The 20,088-nt window shown below is 36.4% G+C and overlaps 1 protein-coding gene across 1 annotated transcript in view; it reads left to right on the forward strand.

The window, feature by feature from the left end:
- The window catches only part of PREX2 (phosphatidylinositol-3,4,5-trisphosphate dependent Rac exchange factor 2), a 290,449-nt gene extending 271,577 nt beyond the window's left edge, over window positions 1–18,872 (forward strand). Inside the window, 2 exon segments of the mRNA XM_012463660.2 lie at window positions 6,757–6,824; window positions 13,176–18,872. Of these exon segments, the coding sequence (XP_012319083.2) occupies window positions 6,757–6,824; window positions 13,176–13,221 (114 nt within the window). The 3' untranslated portion in view covers window positions 13,222–18,872.
- Window positions 18,873–20,088: the final 1,216 nt, after the last annotated feature.

Raw genomic sequence — 20,088 nt, forward strand, 5'->3', positions numbered from 1 at the left:
GGAAAGAATTTAGGGTCCTGGTGGCTTCTAGTGACCACCAAGGTACCTTCATGCCATACTCAGTGTGTACATTATTCTGAGGATAGAGAACCCACCTCGAATTTTCATTTAGGGAATAAATAGCAGTCTTTGGATCATCTCTGGGTCACTGGAGTACTCATAGGTGAGAATATACTCTTTTATAAATAGAATGAACTTTATACAGTAACCCAATGGTATTCTAAGTGTGGTGGTTTAGTTTTTAACTTCTTTAAAAAAAATCCACTAAGCTCCAATTTACTAGTTAAGACAATGTGCTCAACCTAGCAGAAAACATACTTAACCTATAGAAAGACAAAAGAAATCAAAAGACCTAAATTTTCTTCTATTCTACCACCTTTTCTTTGGGCTACCACAGAAAAATGATTTAACAAATTTCTCTACTTGCTGACTTGGTTTGAGTTGCCCAGTGACAGTGAGTTATTTAATTTTTAAGATATGCTTTGTAATTATGACTACTTTGTTTATTGGAAGCTTAGTGTCTAACTCTAAGGCAAACATATAAATCCCTCTGGGCTTGCTCCCAAGACTGCATTGCAGAATGCCCGCAAAGCCTATCAAAAAATCAACTGAAGAGGCCAACATCAAGCTGGTGTCTGCAATGCAGAGATCAGGCACAGGGAGAGCATATTTGCATGTTTTTCACATGTACCCCAAAACCTAAAATGCAATTTAAAAAAAAAAAAAACAAAAAAAACCAAGATCTTTGAAGGTCCAAGAGAGATTTGCTAAGTAAAGGTTAGAGCTAAGAAGCATGTGATGTGCTGTAGGCCAGCTGGAAAGGGTAAACACAGATGTGATTTGCCAGCAGGTTTAGGAAGGACTTTCGGATATATATACAAATTCTGTTTTAAAAAGTAGATCCAAGTAAACTTATGATTATCCATATCAGAGTTGAGATTTAGGTTGCCAAGAAATAAAGAAAGAAATTAATAGCCTTTCTGTTTGATCATGTTATGTATTAGAGTAGGTTTGTAGGAAGACTTAGGAAGTACCATCTAAAAATTATAGTTTATGGCAAGCAAAAGAGACTGGAATTTACCTTCTTATAGAATATTCCACAAAGGAGGTAGTTATGAGTTGGCGACATATCCATTTCTGCTGTACAGATTTGAATAGTCATAATTATATCAAATATTTTAACTTCTTAAAATGGAAAATGGAAATAGAGAAAATAGAGATTAAAGTAATATTGATATTATGTATGCTGTAATGACTCACTTAACTGATATAAAGCTCTTTAAAATAAAATGTAAGTTATGTTTATATAGTATTGTAATATTGCTATGTAGTATATAAGTATGGTATAATTTTAAAAGACTCAAAAGTCATGGGGTTTCTTATAAAATTCCTGTTGACATATAAACCACACAATTTTTTTCAGTATATATAACTTACTCTTCCTCCTAATTTTTTAAAAAATGAATACATTTGGAATAGATAGCTTGCCTCCTTTATTATTTGTTCCTCTGCCCCAAGTTGTGACATCCCAATGGCTATGAGAGGCAAAGAATGAAGGTATTATAATTTCTTTGTGAAAGATCCTGGGACCCTCTTTTAGATAAACTGGACAGACTGGTGGTCCCAGAGATTTCTTCAACAGGCCCCCTGTCGCCGATTCTCCTTCCAGTATTCAGCAGTAGCAGACAGTGAGATTTGTGGCTAAGGTCCAATCCACAAGCCAACTCTTACCTACTAATGATTTGAGAAGTTAGAATGCAAGTCTGAATCAAAGGTCTAGCTTGGATTTTTCTCTCCTTTTTACCTTTCAACTTCAGGGACAATTACTTAACCATTTAGACTCAGCTTTTTAGAGATCAAGTGGTTAGATATTTGTCATCTTCAGTATATGTTCAAGTATTTGTATTATTGCATTATCAAATTAAAATTATGATATATTAAAGAATATTATCTATTAACGTTTTACAATATATGAATGAATAATATAATGATAAAACTAAGATTTTTAAGTTTTTTTTTAGAACAAGAAGCTTTTTGGCATGATTTATTGTTCTTATTTTAATTGCAGTATTGTTTTCCTCTACAGATTTTATGTATATACTTTTCATAGAGTTGTTATTTTAACTCACTGCTTGAGTTTGAAGGAAAGATGAAAGACAGAAGAGAAGGGTACTATGGCTTTCACGATGTTTTGGTAATAATTATAACAACCTTAGGCAGCACTTTATATAACCAGTTGATTTGATTAATAAAAGGCTTACAATAGAAACCGTCATTTACATTATAAATTTAGTTTCCTATGCTATAAGTTATATATTTATAGTGTTCTTTGATGGCAGGCTATAAAAAATGTCCTCTTAACCTTTTTAATAAAAACTGGGGTTCTAAAGTATCCTGACCCCTTATCTACAGTATCAAAGCATCACACTAAGCACTAAGAACAAAGACATGAGGCTGATGTTGTCCTTGCCTAATCTCATGATGGACACATGCATAGGAAAATCACCATGCCATGGGCACAAGCAAGCAAGTAAGTCTCTACTGAGTATCCAACATCAGCGTATCAAGACTCAGAACAGGGAGTAAATGAGTAGACCGTGAGCCCCTCTCTGGCTGGGATAAGTCTTACTGATTTTGGAATCACAGTTTCTCGAAATAGTACCTAGTACAAAGTAAATGCCAAAGGGTTCAATGATTTCATTCTAACTAGGATGGTTGGAGAAGGGCTCCATGCAGGTGAGTTTATGATAGTGGCTAAGAGCACAGAGTATGTTTCTCTTTTGTTTCAGATTCAAAGAGAACGTGTGCAGGTTTGTTACGTGGATATGTTACATAATGCTGGGGTTTGGGCTTTGGTTGAACCCATCACCCAAATAGTGAACATAATACGAAATAGATGATTTTTTTAATCCTTGTCTCACTTCCTTCCTCTTCCCTTTTGGAGTCCGCAGTGTCTGTCGTTTCCATCTTTATGTCCACGTGTACTTATTGTTGAGTTCCCCACTTAAAAGTGAGAACGGCCGGGCGCGGTGGCTCACGCCTGTAATCCCAGCACTTTGGGAGGCCGAGGCGGGTGGATCACGAGGTCAAGAGATCGAGACCATCCTGGTCAACATGGTGAAACCCTGTCTCTACTAATACAAAAAATTAGCTGGGCACGGTGGCGCGTGCCTGTAATCCCAGCTACTCAGGAGGCTGAGGCAGGAGAATTGCCTGAACCCAGGAGGCGGAGGTTGTGGTGAGCCGAGATCGCGCCATTGCACTCCAGCCTGGGTAACAAGAGAGAAACTCCGTCAAAAAAAAAAAAAAAAAAAAAAAAGTGAGAACATGCAGTATTGATTTTCTATTTAAGTGTTAATTCACTTGGGATAATGGCCTCCAACTGCATTCATGCTGCTGCAAAGAACATGATTTTGTCCTTTTTATGGCATATAGTACTCCATGGTGTATATGTACCACATGTTTTTTTTATCCAACCCACTGTTGATGGGCACATAGGTTGATTCCATGACTTTGCTATTGTGAATAAAAAAGAACAGACTCTTGAGCCAAGCGGCCACAATTTGAATTCCAACTGCAGTGTTTACTATCTGGGTGATTCAGGGGAAGATTGTTAGCCTCTGTGGTACTTAGTTTCCTCGATATTAAAACAAGGACTATAATAGTACTTGTTTCATAGTGTTGTTGTGAGGATTAAATAAATCAACATACTTAATGCACTTAAAACAGTACCTGATATAGTGAATTACCAATCAATTATTAGTGAAGATGATATTTGGTTTGGAACTTGGAGGATAAATATGATGCATACAGGAAGGGAAGGGGACAGGAAGAATGTTTAAGTAGAGGGAGAAATATAAGCAAGAGTATAAAGACACAAGTAGCTGGCATGTTGATTCTATGAACAATATAGATTAATTCAAAGTGAAATATGCCAATTGATGTCTTCACCATGACAAGCATCAGCTTTATTTGAAATCTTTTAGAAAGCAAACATTTTTCTTAATGGAATTACTTAACGGAAATATTATACAAAATTATAGACAACAAGCATTTTACACAACTACTTCACACAGTCACACTAGGCTGTGATTGAGGAATTCTAAAACTAATTTATGTGTTACTAAGAATAAACAAATAAGATATTGTAAATAACAAGAAACTGATTTCTCTCACTGAGAAAAAGTTTACAAATAAGGAAGGGAAGAAGGCTGGAATCTGGAATGAACCCTATGCTACTGGATTGAAATCACATGTATCAGTATGAACTGATAAATACACACACAAACACATACAAATATGGATAGATGTCGAAATGAATATAGATATATGAGTATGTTAGTATTTGTAAATTAGCTTTGCCTACTGGAAAGCCCTAGTTGCAGTTATTCTGCCAGTAGTAATGAGCACACTCAATGTCCAAATCTTGGCTTCTAAATACTATTCTCCAATAAAAAGAGCCAGGGCCCCTTGGAGAAATAGTAAATTACCAGATGAGACAAAGAAGATGAGCCTGGAACATCTTGAGGTGCCATAAAATAAAGGAGAACTAAACAATAATGGCAGCATATCAAAAAGGCACAAGAAACAACCAGAAAGAGCTCCCAGTGGCCAAAACTGAAACAATTTTAGCAAAAAACAAAATTAATAAAAGTATTGGATTATATCTCATGGAATAAAATAATTATGAGTCTATACTGATTTAAATATATACTTGAATAAATAAATAATTTGGGGAGAAGAGATTACTCTTTCTAACCGGATTCCAGTTCATAAATACGACGATATTATTGTTGTAGACAAGATACACCAACAGAGGCTGAAATCAGTGAGTGAAAGTCTGAAGAGAAACAAGATATTTCACAGTCTCCTAGCATATCCCCAAACATATTTATTAACTACAAAAAAAAGAAAAGAAAAAGAAATGAGTAACTTTGCAGTGGCCAAATCTGGCAGACATCAAAGTGATGAAAAGTTAATGTGAGCAGTGATAAGATATGCTGGCATCTTGTAGGCCCTGATAGGATGCATTGAGAAGGGCATGACATCACTTCTATGATTTTCTTGCCCAAGTGCATTTCCTACTTCTAATCATGAGCAAACATCAAATCAACCCAAACTGAGACATTCTGCAAAGTAATGACCAATACTTATCAAGAGTGTTAAGGTCATGAAAGGCAGGAAGCAGCTAAGGAACTCTCAGGATTGGAGGGGACTAAGGAGATGTAAGCAAAAGGCAATATGGGATCTTAGGTTGGATCTTGAAACAGAAAAGAGACCTTGGTGGGACAAAATGGAGAGGTTTTCATAAGATGTGCAGTTTAGTTGATAGTACTGTGCCAACGTTAATTCTTGGTTTTGTGGTTAAGGGAAGAGTTAACAATGGGGAAAGCCATGTGGAGTATACAAAGTCTGGGTTCTGTTTATATTTTTCTCTAAGTCTAAAACTACTTCAAAATAAAAAGCTCTCCTTGTTTGTTTTGTTTTTGTTTAAGACTGGTCAAGTGCAATGGTGAGAAGTGGGGGAAAGAACAGAACAATGAATTTAATTATCTGTAACTGCCTATGAATAGTTAGTTGAGATAACTGGTTTTGGATCAGGCAAAATAGTTTTTCTTAACTCCTTAACTGCAATTCCTAAATTTCTTCCCACCTTTCTTTTTGATTCCACACCCACTTCCCTGTTTGCTTTTCTATTTTAGGACCTTTTTGAGAGAATGTGTTCTTTTTTTTTTTCCTTCTTTATATCCTGTTTCTTTTCTTAGTTCAGAATTCAGTAGCTGGAGAGAGAGTTTCAGAGGTTTTGAACAACTCTGCTTAACCTATTCCAAACCCCAAACTCTGGTGTTTGGTCCTATGTAGTAAATAATTTTCATGAGGAACTGAAGTGATTATAACTTCATTCATGAACTTGACAGACTGTGAAGACATTTTCATTGCCAAAGTAGATTGTATTATAAACTCTGAGGCAGAATTATTAGATTTCATAGATCTGCATGGGCATGGCTTGTCCAGAAATTGCTTTAGAAGTAGTTAAGAAAATATGTTTTTGCTAAATACTAGTAAACTTAAAATAGTTAATGATAGGTAAGAAAAAAACAGGCGCACAAACAAGTGTGATTAAACTGTGATTTCTCTTCCAGAAAAGTGGTAACACAAAACAGGTGTTTATAGTATGCTCATTTACTATTTTTAACATCTTTTTAAATTTTTTATCTGTTTTTCTTTTCTTTTTTTTTGAGACAGGTCTCACTCTATCTCCCAGGCTGGAATGCAGTGGTACAAACATGGCTTACTGCAGCCTTGACATCCTGGGCTCAAGCAATCCTCCCACTTTAGCCTTTCTGGTAGCTGGGACCACAATTGTGTGCCACCATGCCTGGCTAATTTTTGTATTTTTTGTAGAGACAGAGTCTCACTATGTTTCCAAGGCTGATCTTGAACTCCCAGGCTTTAGTAATCCTTCTGCCTTGGCCCCCAAAGTGCTGGAATTACAGGCATGAACCACTGTGTCCTGTTTTCAATATCTGAAATATTGATTACTTCTAGGAATAAAAACAAAGCAACATAACAGCACATTTTTCTTCTTAAAAGCATTGATTTTGAAAATGCTCAGATGGTAATATCTGTCTTCCTCTTAATCTTCCTTGATTTTAAAGACATTGTTGGAATAAGTATCCTACACACAAATGTTAATGGTATGTTAAATTATTACTAATACACTGTAGGGATAAAAGTGATTTTCCTGACTTTCAGGGAGCAAGAGTTCAGAACACAGCGAAGAATTTGGGAGTTAGAGACCGGACCCCACAGTCTGCACCAAGGTAAATGCATCCCCTGCTCTGCCCTTGACCGAAAGATTTGCCAGCATTTTCTAGGCAGCATCCCTCAGCTAATGCAACAGATCTAGGATGTGCCCAGTGTCGTACTGATTGTAATTACAAAGAGTGCCCTTAAAACACCCAATGGCTAACTGTGATTACACATAAATGCTCTCAGAAATAAATGGCTTTTATTCTATTTTACAAGTTCTATCATGAATTCAAAAAGAAAAGCTCACACAGGCACTACTAAAATTTGTAATCTAGCTGTGCCAACCAACCAAAATGCCATTTTCATTTATACTTCTGTGACTGCACATGCTGTTCCTTCTAACATGATTGCCTTTCCCATATATGTTCGTATGGAAAACTCCTATTTCACTGAAAAACCTAGCTTAAATGTCATTTTCTCCTTGGAGTCTTGCTTGAGTTTCCTTCCTCTTGTACTCCCTGAGCATCTTGTCATATTGACCTATGATTACCTTTATCGTGTTTAGTTGCAGTATATTGTCACATTTTCTTTGCCCAACATGAACATGAGTTCTCTGGAGACAGATAATTTTTTTGGATTGTATTTATTACTCATCATATATCTGAACAGATTTCAAGAATATCTAAATGAAGAAATGAATGAATGAGATTTTTGTTTGTTATCTCAGATATTTACAGTCCACACAGCATCATAAGAAAGGACTCCCATTGACCTTTAAAACAAATGAACATAATTAATAACCACCAGAGAAATGTTATGGTTTTTACTTCCCTGGTAATGAGGATAGGCAACCAGCTATCTTGACGTGGGGAAAAGCTAAATAATTTCTTTTACATTTGATTGCCTTTATACATTTGTGTTTTAACCAAAAGTAGGCTCCTCCAAACACAGCCACAAACAAAACACTATTTCCGTTTACAGAGCAGTTACCAGAATAAGAATGATGGCTGCAGCATTTATGAAGTTACATTTCATTCTTAAAAATCATGTGGGTAGTGAAAGTGCTTTCACAGGGAAAACATATTTTCCCCCTGAAAATGGATGGAGCACTCATGTTCTAATTGCATTTATTTTTAGTGCTGACTCCTAACTCTATTTAATCCACAAGTTTTGTTAATGTTGTCTTTCACAGTGGATTAGGTTAGAATCTAAGACTTTCTATTGCTAAAGGATTATTTTTACATATGTATTCTCCATCCAGCACCTTGGGAGGCATGGTTTATTTGGATAATAGACCCAGTGAAGTGTTAAAATTCCAATAAGAAAACAAGATCATGACTCAGCAAAGTCTTCTTAGCTAGACCTGGAAAACTAACAAACAGTGGCAGAGTGAGTGGTATCCGACTTCAGCACCACACCCTGATCAGTAAACCAATATACAAGCTGAACACAAGAAAAGAAACTGATGAACTTGCTTTTTAAAAATAATTGGGTTATGTTTGAAACACTTGAAATGAAACTCATTAAAATGAGCCAGCCATGAAGTTGACATTATCTACCAGGGAGTAATAGGCCTGAGAGAGAAAGCAAGAGTCATTTTTAAAATTTATTTTATTTATTCTTTCTTTCATTCTGCAAATATTTATTGAGGACCTAAGAAATGCAAAACACTCTGCTATGCCCCAAGGAGAGTATAAACCTGATTTAGAAGTAGCCCTGGCCCTCATGAAGCTTTTTGTTAAAAAGATGAGGTGAATAAGGCATAATTACAAGGAAAGGTAGAATGCAAGAATCACCCTGTGGTGGGTGCAGAGAATGCCAAGGAGCACAGAGGACCTGGGATCTCTTCCAACTGAGGACCTGGACTCCGACCCAAAGATACTGAGTTGAAGAATACATTTGGCATTCAAGGCGAGGCCATCCATGGGCAAAACTGGGATAATGTTTCTGGAAACATTCTTGGAACTGAAGTTTTCTATCTCTGCCTGAGATAGTATTTGGTTCAAATCTTCAACCCATCCCTGTCAGAGTTTTCCTCTCACTATACACTTGACTTTTAAAAAGTTTACTCAGAGTACATATGTTGAATGTCTGCTATGTGTCTATAGGTGCCAGGCCCCTTGTTAAGTGCTAGAGGACTGAAGACACAGCGTCCTCCGCCAGTTGTTGAAGTGTAGCAGAGCAACAATGGAATAGAATAAAAGTAGTATATGGTATGTGATAAAAAGTAAGATAGAAATAGGCACAGATTGTCATGAGAGCATGGAGAAGGGATATGATGTAGCCTAAGGACAGAGAGAAGAGGTCACAGAATACTCCTGGGCCAGTCCTCATCATAATGCATGTCCCATACAGGAGATGCGAGAGCACTAAGGACCAGAGAAGACAACATTCTGAGAACTACACTTAGACCTCAATGACTGGTGGTCAAATGTGATTCAAGTGCAATGTGAAGTGAGGCTGGAGATGTAGGGGCCAGATCAGAAGAGACTTGCAGAAGTACAGAAGAGTTTTGATTTTAACTTGAAGACAACAGGGAGGCATCCATAAGCAATCTTCCTATCTGGAAGACTTGAATTTTGGAATTCATCTCTGGCAACATCAGGAGGGCCCATTTGAGGACAGCTAAGACTGAAGCAGAAGCTTAAAAAAAAGATTATGGTAATGTTGAGGACCAAGATGAGAGGATGGATTAGAGAGATATTTAGAACACAGAATTAACACTCTTTGGACACTAATTGGATGAAGGAGTTTATAGAAAAGGAAGATTCTAGGATGACCACCAAATCTTTGGCTTGGATAATGAGGTGCTGATGGCTCTTTCCTCTGAGACAGTGGGTACAGAGGGGAAGCACACTCACGGGGAGGAGATGGGAGCTCAGCTTGGTAGTACTGAGTTTTAGCATCAGTGGTCATCCCTGGAGAGCACATTGCGGATGGTCAAATATGCTGGTCAAAAGCCAAGGAGAAAAGAATAGGTGGCGCTATAGTCTTACGAGTCATCGATATTTAGGGGGTAGGTGAAGACACAGAAATCAGTTCTGTTACCATGATGAATGGGTAAGAGAGACTGAGAGAAGGTCAGGACACCTCCAGGGAATGCCAGCACTGAAGAGAAAGCAGAGGAGGCTACAGAATCTAGTGAGCCATGGACGGGAGACGGTTGTTCTGGAATTCAAGAAGTAGCAATCAGCCATAGTCACACTCTTGGAAGAGTGCATCTAATAATTTAGGAAATCAGAAAGCTAGAAAGCAGAGTATCAGAGTTTAATAATTCTGAGTTAGGCAAAGCCAGCTCTGGGGAGGGATGTTTCTTGGACACGCTTGGCTCCAATGCATTTTGCATCTTCCCCTTTAGCAATCTCTGTCTAAAAGATGTGTCCAGAATTGCTCTTGGCATTGGGGAATTAAGATGGATGAGAAACACTTCATGTACTGAAAGAGCTTACAGCCTAGTAGAATACAAAGACAAAATAAATTTGGAGAATCAAGTGAGTGGGTATTGTGATAGGATGTATGCGAGGTCGGGTTACAAAGGACTTTCCCCCACCCCCAGCTTCATACATTGCTCTTCAGAGAAATAAGCCTCTCTTCCTCAAGAACCAAATACTACATTCCAGATGTCAGATTGCACATCCAGCACACTGGCTTTATTCTCTATTATGTCACAAAATCTGGAACTCTTGTGCTATGAAAACCTGATTTATTTATTTATTTAATTGGGAGGGGGCATTCTATAGTGATTAAAAGTGAAAAAAAAAAATGGGCCAAGCATGGTGGCTCATATGTGTAATCCTTGCACTTTGGGAGGCTGAAGTGAGAAGATTGCTTGAGACCAGGAGTTCAAGACCAGCCTGGGCAACAAAGCAAGACCTTGTCCTTACATAAAATAAAAAATAAAATAGCCAGGCATGGTGCCGTTTGGCTGTGGTCCTACCTACTCAGGAGACTGAGATGGAAAGATAGCTTGAGCCTGGGAGGCTGAGGCTGCAATGAGCTATGGCTGCACCACTGCACTCCAGCCTGGGAGGGAGAGCGAGACCTTGTCTTAAAAAAAAAAAAAAGGTGAAACAAAAATGGTGGTGTGACCTTATTTAGTCAGGTTATTTTCCTCTCTGAGACTCAGTTTTCTCATATGTGAGATGGGGAGAATTGCCTTGGGACAGAGTGTTATTGATGCTTTAACCTTGAAAGAGGCATCTGTTTTATGGCCTCCTTTCACATGGCTTTTATTTGTGTTATGTGGAAGGTGAAAGGCATCATCTACAGCATGAAGTTGGAAAGTTCTGCCCTCGGCAGATTTACGTTTGGGCTGGAAATTTGGGCTACCTGAGCCCAAGCAAGGAGAAAGAGGCCAAAAACAGACCATTTTGGTGCAGGGCCACAGATGTGCATGAGTGGAATGAGAATACAAAAGGGCCCCAAATATTGGGCAGACCAAGGCCTCACACTGCCCAATAATTTACCTGCCAAAAAATAAATGTTTCAGTGCAGGATCAGAGTCCAACTCTTACCTATTACATTTCACTTCGAAACTTCATCTGCCTATTCTAAATTCCCAAAGCTCTGCAATTTCCATTACAAATGTGTCTGAACTCAAATAACCCTGAGTCACTTCCAAGAAGCCTGACAGAAGCTGAATCTGCCCAGTTCCACAATACCCAGAGCTATTATTTCATTAGGTGATCACAGGGAGTAGCCTTTTCTCCAATTTGCAAGGCAGACATTTCAAAGACTCGACTACCCAGTGCTATTAGTTACATTACATGGAAATGTGCTGAGCAAGGTAATGGAATGTGCTGGCTCAGCCCAGATCTCATGGGGCAGGACATTCGCCACCCATCTTCCCGTTCCTGTCCTACGTGAGTAAGCCCATTGTGCCTTTTCATTCATTAGGCAGCACTGTCAGGGAAATAAGAGGAAGGAAATTAGGAAGAAGAAGAACCTTCTGATCATTTTCTTATCCCAGCCCTGGGAATGCAATTTGAAGTAACACCATATTCTTCAGCTGCAAAAGAACCTTTGAAGTACATCAGGTCAATGTAATGTATTCTTTTCTCCGGAAAGGGTGAAATAAGCTTTTTCTGATGTGAGATGTCTTTATTTCAGTACTCACCTCTTGCATGGAGATAACATGTAGAGCATAAACCACCTTCCGGACTTGAAATACATTTTGCAAACCTCCAAAGTCAACAGCTTCTTCTGCATATTCTCATGCTAGGAAAGCTCATTTTGTTAACCAGGATTTATAACTCAATATTAAATCTTGCTCATTCTTCTATTTTGATTTATAATTAGCATGGGATTAAATATCAAAGAGAGAGGAAATTTATAATTTGCTAAATTGGTCAGCAATTCATTGAAGCTGTTTTCAATGTAGTCGGTAAAATGGATTGAATCACTACAGCTAGTCCTGGGTTTGGAGTGCTTTTATGAAAAGATGCAAAGTGGAAATCTGCACCTTACACTTTCACATCATTAGTGCAAGCTCTGCAGTGGGACCAGTGTGGCCATGGGTGCTGTTTAGAGAACAGGTGTAGTCCAATCCAGCACTATAGGGCAGCTAATCAAGCTCTCAGGATATGCCGTAAGTAATGTGTATGACCTTGAGGTCACTAGGGCTATCAGGCAGCTATTATGTTCACTTTTATTTGCTTCTGCTATTAGCATTTAACCACTCATAAGAACATGGAGCACTGGAACTTGTGTAACCCTAGTTAACCCCCCTGAGCTTTCCTTTAATGCCGTATAGTCTTGAACAACTAGACTTGCAATGGGAAGCATTTCCAGGCATCACCATGGTTCAAGTGGATGCCTTGACCCACTTGGAGAGTCCACTGTTGGGTGAGTGGGCCCTGGGCAAAGCTGGGCAATTTGTCCTTAGAAAACTCTAGCCAATTGTGCTTTTGGAATTCAGGCCTCAGGAATCTTGCCATATCAGCCTATCCACAGCCAACTGTCTGTATTCTGGGGTTAGTACAAAATGAAGCACATTTCTAAAACTAGTCAGAAAATCAGTAGACTCTTATGAGATAGGTGATATCCTGCTACAAGATAATCACGATAGACATGATGGTAATTATCATAATAATATCATTTCCTGGAATCCAGAGAGCAGGTTTTACCACAAGTGTGGTGAACAGCCTGGGTGGTTGGCATTGGAGAAAAAGTAGCAGGTTTAAAAGATTCAGCATTGCTTTACCCATAGCCATCAAGATGTGCAAAGAGGCACTGGTGTTTTCTAAATCGTAGAGTCTAATTTATGGAGTTTGCTAATTCACATGTTGTTTTTTGTGAAATAGACAACTGACCATGACTCATGAAACAAGAAATTATCATCAGTGTATTTGTTCTACCAATAAAGACACCTTAGGCAATGGTAATACACTAAGTCACTGTCAAACTTTCCCTGCCTTTTCTAGGCTGTACAAGCTGTGTGAGCCGCCTCCCCCGGCTGGAGAAGAATGAAAAGAAATCTCAAGAAACCAAGCAGTCAAAAGCTCCTGAATGCTGGACTAGACAAACTATATGCTGGCTAAACATTCTCCACTAAAGATAAATAAATGCATTTTTTTTTTCTCTAAATATCCCATTGCAAACAGGTAGTGTTCAGTTTATACAGATATTTATGCTGGAAATGGATAGGAGTTCAGTCAGGCAATTTAGCTTCACAAAGTGATGTTTCTCTGTATTGACATTAAGTATTCACTTTTAGAGAAAAATCCATCCCTGGAACACAAACAAAAAAAATAGTTTCAAAATTAACCACCATGCCTCTTCTCCAATTCATTAAAATTGTTCTAGTGTGTTTGTTTTCATCTTTTCCAAGTGGACACATGTAATAATGGAGAGTTCCTCTTGAAGAAGGCTATTATTGAAGAAACCTGGCCACACTTTGCAAATCATCATGAAAAATGTTAAGGACAAGATAGACTGTGTGGTATAGGTTTTCAGTCCCCCATTTGCAAGAGAGAAAGTCATTAATGTGTAAAAAGTGGGAAAACATGCTTTACTCTTTCTCCTAAGGGCTTATTTCTTATTAGAGGAGAAGAGGGCTGACAGAGGGCTCCAGCAAGCCTCGCTTTCTTCTAACTGCTTTCAGGCATCCTTTATGGTTGTGGACAGCTCCACCAAGTCAGTGCTATCCTTGGTGTCTGCAATGGGCATGGCTTCCTTGGGCCATGAATACTGGGTGCTGTGCTACAGTGGCCCTGGGGATCAGAGGAGTGCAGGGAGGGGAACCAGGATGAAGAAAGGGAAAATAAGCCTATTTCAAAACTTAACCTTTAACTTAGATAAGCAAAAGCCTTAATTTTATGAAGGCTCTCATATGAGAGTAAGACTCTTAAAAGAATACACCGTCATGAGAATTTTTCTGTCAAGGTATGTGTATCAGATATGAAAGTAAAGCTTTATTTGTACTTTAAAAGTACCATTAAGGACCTTGATAATTTGTGGAAGCACAAGGGGTATTCTATCCTCATTCTGAAGTACATATTATGTTTATCATTTCTACATTGATACAATAACACTGTTTTAGCATAGTGAATACAGTAATATTTATTTTAAATCCATAATTTTCAAAACAAAACACTCATGATTGTGATAATGTGAGTTTATGCTAATTTAGTATGTGAAATGCTTTTCATATCTAAAGTATATGCAAACCATTATTAATTTTTTTGTGTGTGACGGAGTCTCACTGTTACCTAGACTGGAGTGCAGTGGTGCAATCTGAGCTCACTGCAACCTCCACCTCCTGGGTTCAATCCATTCTCCTGCCTCAGTCTCCCAAGTAGCTGGGACTACAGGCACGCACCACCACGCCCGGCTAATTTTTATATTTTTAGTAGACACGGGGTTTCACCATGTTGGCCAGACTGGTCTTGAACTCCTGACCTCAAATGATTTGCCCTTCTCAGCCTCCCAATGTGCTAGGTTTACAGGCATGAGCCACTACATCTGGCCCATTATTAAATTTTAATTTATGAAATTTGATCATGATTTTCAAACTATTATTAAAAACCTTCATCATTAGCCATTACGTATTGAATAATAAAAGTACCGTGTTACATGTGTATGAGATGTTTGTATACCACCAGGCGAGGTAATAATAATTGTTATTTGGCAAAGAAGCTCTTAAGACTTTTGTGAGAAGTCCATATATAATGAAAAATAAGGAACCTAACATCAGAGTTTTCAAGAAAAAGTTGAATAGTTTGAATTTAATAAAGATATATTTACATAAATATCTAAACTTTCAAGGATTTAACATTCATAGGGCTAATGAGTGAACACAGCTGATTAGCTGGCAAGTCCTTTCACATTGTCATGACTGTTTGCTCATCACCATCCTGGAAGCAGTAATCCTCATTACAGGCATGAAAGGGTCATTAAAACGATTTTAGTTGTACTTTACCATATTTCATGAGGCAAATTATCAGCTATTATGGTAATTATAAGTTTACATATTTTACATTTTTAAGGATCTTATTTCTTTAGAATAGAATGTACTTAATATTATTTTAGGGTTAAACATAAGTGATCATCTATCATGCTTGGTACTCACTAAGTGCTCAAAAATTAGTAATGGTTTATATTGACATCAGTCACTAGGATTTCTGATCATAATAAAAATTGTAGCTAACACTTATTAAGGGATTACTACATGCCCAGTAATACCTCCAACTGCTTTGCCTGTATTCTGTTGTTATTGCTTCACTTAATCCTCATAATAATGATGTGACATGGTACTCTTTTTTTCATGCCCATTTTTAGAGTTGAGGAACCAAAGCAAAGAATAGCCCAGTGACTTGCATAAAGTCACATGATTGACAAAGTGTAGAACCAAAATTTGAACCCAGGAAGTCTGCCTTCTTAATACATTATGCCACTTTTCCTTATCAGTATAAGAACTTTTGTAATATGACAATGATTTGTAAGTAAATTTGGAGTTAGGTGGCATGTGTTGTCATTAAATTATACATCTTATATTCAAAACAGGTGAGTGGAAATATGTAAAATGCTTTAAATTTATGAAAATTATAGGATTTCCTGGACATTTTACAATTCTGGATGAACATTTTGAGGCAACTCAACACTGTTGCAATCTGAAAAACTATTTTGTATCATATTCCTCATCATCAAAAATAACAGTTTTAGATAGTACATCGCATAAAATTTGATTATAATTCCAACACAGTGATAACAGTAAAAAAATACCTAATGGATGAATGAATAAAGACAGTTTTTTTCAATGCCATATGTACCTCCATGTGACATTGGGCATTAACTGGCCTTGAGTTTTTAGGATGTGTTTACCTTAATGCTACATGCCACTCTATTACCAGTGCACCTTCAAATGCTGCTTAAACCTGCTAACTTCTTCCAAATTCTTAGCATATACAACTCCCCTCCCCACCTAAAAGGGAAGGTCATGCATAGAAATTTTGGATCTTAACTTAGGACCTGACTCAAAAATAATTGTGAACTAGAAAGTCATAGTCAATACATCTTAAGCATTCTATTATATCTTATACATTTTTCTAATATTAACTGCTAATATTACAAAACTTAATGTAATATTAAAGCATGAAAAATTTGAGATTAGAATTTTACATGTATTTCCATTCCTATTTAAAGGGAAAAAAGAAAGGAGGAGAGAATTTCTGTGCTGGTTTTACTTATATTGGATACATAATATTGAATTTATACTGTAAACTTTATCAATTTCCAAATCCGAAGTCTCATACTGTTTTCTGTCTCTTCATAAAATGCATTCTGATGGTGGCTTGGATTCACCATGCATTCACTGGCCACTCTTCTTGCAGAACTAACATTCAATTTAAAATTAGGTAAACTTCTTATGAAAATATAATATATATGACATTGAAATGACATTAGTTCTGAGTCAATTAATTTAAATTTTGGGATCATTAAATTCAGAATGGAATGAAATTGATCTTGACACTAACTTGGAGAGCCAAGAAAATGAATGAATAAACAAATCCTAAGGGGCATATTAAATAATTTAAGAAAACAACTCATTTTCAGCCCTTTGAGCTTGTACATTTTGTAGAAAAAAATAGTATTTATTGATTTGGAAGTGTTCAGTTGAGAGTAAATGACTGTGTTTTGAATCTAATACCTTTGGATTTAAAATACAAAAGTATTATTTCGTTAGTTCAAGTAGATCTTTTCCTGTGTAGCATGATTTAATGCAGAGCAGTGGGCATATTTTTATTCACTTGTACTATTGAAAAGCCATAATATTGAAATATAAAATGAATAGCCTTACTTTAAATCATTTTTACTTTACATTTTACTTTAAAGGTTATTTTTAGACTTCATGTGCTAGTGATATTGAAACTAACCTTTAATATTTGACTAAATTGCTTGTGAATTTTTGGAAACAATGTCTTTAAAAATTAAAATTAAAAACTTTAATTTTCAAAGATTGTTATGTGAATTGTCTTACTAAATTATAGCTCAATAACTCTCTCATAGCAGTAATTTCATTAACATGTAGATATACTAACCAATTTGCTAAATGAATTGTCAGTTGTCTTGCTTAAGTACTAGGGCAAAAGCTTTGAAATGACTTAAAGTGATCTGAATTTTGATTGAGAAAAATAATCTGTCTTCTATCAAATGTTTGAACTTTTAGTGATGGGCCTCAGTAAAGCTTCACCTTGCATGAAGCAGAACAGGTTGGGGAAAGTTACGAGAGGGGTCTGTACCAAAAATGACGCCAGGATATTCCGTTTAACAAATATTGACCATTATCTTCCTAGGTGCTAAAACTCCATACTAGTCATTGCAGCTAGTCTTTGGTTTCACAAAAAATGTTACTGCTTCAAAGGCTTGGCATTAACAGTGATGTCAACATTCATATTGCCAACCATCTGGTGGGCATACATGGAAGACTGTTAAAGTGTGGTCTGTGCATCATTGAGCAATTGTTATGTAGACACAAGGCCTGCTTCACTCAGGATAGATTGCTTCTCTCACTGAGAAGAGATACCTGAAGTCTACTAAGTCTACTAAATGAGATATATATATATATATGTGTATGTATATGTCTATATATATATTATATTTACTAGTTTTTGTTTTTGTGATACTATGGTATAAAAACTAATAAGATTGTTTTGTTTGGTATGACTGTATGACAAATGGAGTTGTTCAATATATTGAATGAATGTCTTACTGTAGGTATCAGAGCTGTCCAACCATGTAGTAAATGTACCTGGTTTTTTGATCACTGACAGTACTTTGCTATTCAATCTGGAATCAACTGACCTGGCTATGCCATTGAGAAGTAGCTAATTAAGAACAAAATTGTTAAATTTTAAAATTATATTTCTACTAGAGATAGCTTTGGAGAGTTAATTTTAGGTGCAAATAACAAGATAAATGCTATCCAGTCAAGCATTCATTCGACAAATGTTTTTGAGAATTCACTTAGTGCAAGGCACAGCCATTGGGTCTGGTATATGTGTGGATATGTTTGATTTGAAAACCTTCCCAGTGTCTCTCTGTGTTATTGATCATCTGTGTCTTTTTACTTAAAATGGCATTATTTGTAACACAAACCTAATAGCATGTATGCAAATATACTGTATGTAGCCAAGAACACTAAATTGGTAAAATGCTTTAGAAATATACATTTGAATTTGAATATCTAATGCCTCAAGCAAATTTATTAGAGTTTCAGATGAATATATATTTTTGTAACTGCCAAATAAATGAGTAGAACAGAACTTTTGCCTAAAAATATTTTTATAAGTACTCATTTACATAGTATTCATTATTTTAAATGACAAAATATCAAATTGGTTCTATAAATAGTAACTGCATTGAATATATCCATATTTAACATCATATAAAATCCAAAATTTAATGATAAATTTCATCTGGATGTGTTGTTATAAAAGTCATCTTTTTTCCTTTGTAAAATATCCATGTAACATAGCTTCCATTACTCCATATTTTATGTATGGTTAAAATCATCAAAGTGCATTATGTATTTTATATCGTTTATTTTTGTCCTCACAAAAGATTAGAATAGTAACAATGTATGATAAATGTTAATAATAATAAAGTGAAATATAGTATGACCAGTTCAGCTTCTTTCCATCTAAACTTAATTTCTATTATGTCCTTACCTATTTGCAGGACAAAACTAAACACAGATTTTCACCCTTCAAGAATTCACAGGCTCGATAGAAGAAACTGGACACACATATGAAACAAATTCTACAAATATGAGCTGGAGAGACAGTAACTGCCAAAAAGTAATGAGCAAGAGAAGCTTAGTATGGGCCACAGCATAGGAAAGCTTCACAAGAGACAAGAGACTTACACTGTCCCCTGAATTAACTAGCCAACCTATCAAGGTTTATTTAGTACTTATTATGTATCAGCCACTATCCTAGTTGCTAAAGGTATACAAATACACATAATTCCCAAGCTCTAGGGTTATAGACTGATATATTTAACATGATTAATGCAGTACACAAACCAAAATGGCAACTACCAACACCAAGTAGTGGACATGAATGCAAAATGAGAGATAAGGCAATGAGAAACGTGGACTATAGCAATTCAAAGAATCTAGATTCAGTCCAACATCTCTTTATGGGACATCTACAAATTATTTATTACGCACTGAACTAAGCTGGATATTTAGTAATTAGGAACACATATATAGCCATTCCCCTTATGAAATGTACCGTCTAAAAGAGAAAAACATTGATTTTTAAAAAACTACAAAAATGAAAAGAGAAGGCTGGATCAGGAAAGGTTGTCAGCATTCATGACAAGTAAGATGAAGCAACAGAAGAAGGGAACAGTAACCTTGTTAGAAAGAACAGGATAAATACATGCACTGAGATGGAAAAGCACCAGATATTTTAGTGGGTTGGTGAGTGGCTCAGTTCGAACAGAGGATAAAGATTTGTGGATGTGCTTAGAGAGAGACATGGATAGAAAGTATAGCTGGATCTGGAATGCCAGGCTAAGAAGTTGGGAGACTGGACATTATGAGGATTTAAAAATATGAGACAAATAGTTGATAATAATGATAAAAATTATGAAATCCAAGTGGGGAGTTTGAAGAATATGTATGTTGTTGATTGTGTAAGCTACTTCAAAAAAGTCAAATTAAATAATAATTGGAGGAAACAAAAATCAATAACTGGTTTTACTTTTTGGAGATTGCTCGTATACTCTGAGATTGCAAATTTAATAGAGTAATATGAGTGAGAAAATAGAATCAGCAAGTGTAGCTTATTTATTTCAGAACAGCATTCCAGACATTTATGTTCCAGAGAT

This window comes from Aotus nancymaae, unplaced genomic scaffold, assembly GCF_030222135.1.
Source record: "Aotus nancymaae isolate 86718 unplaced genomic scaffold, 86718_ANA_hifiasm-v0.15.2.pri h1tg000036l, whole genome shotgun sequence".
Lineage (NCBI taxonomy): Eukaryota > Metazoa > Chordata > Mammalia > Primates > Aotidae > Aotus > Aotus nancymaae.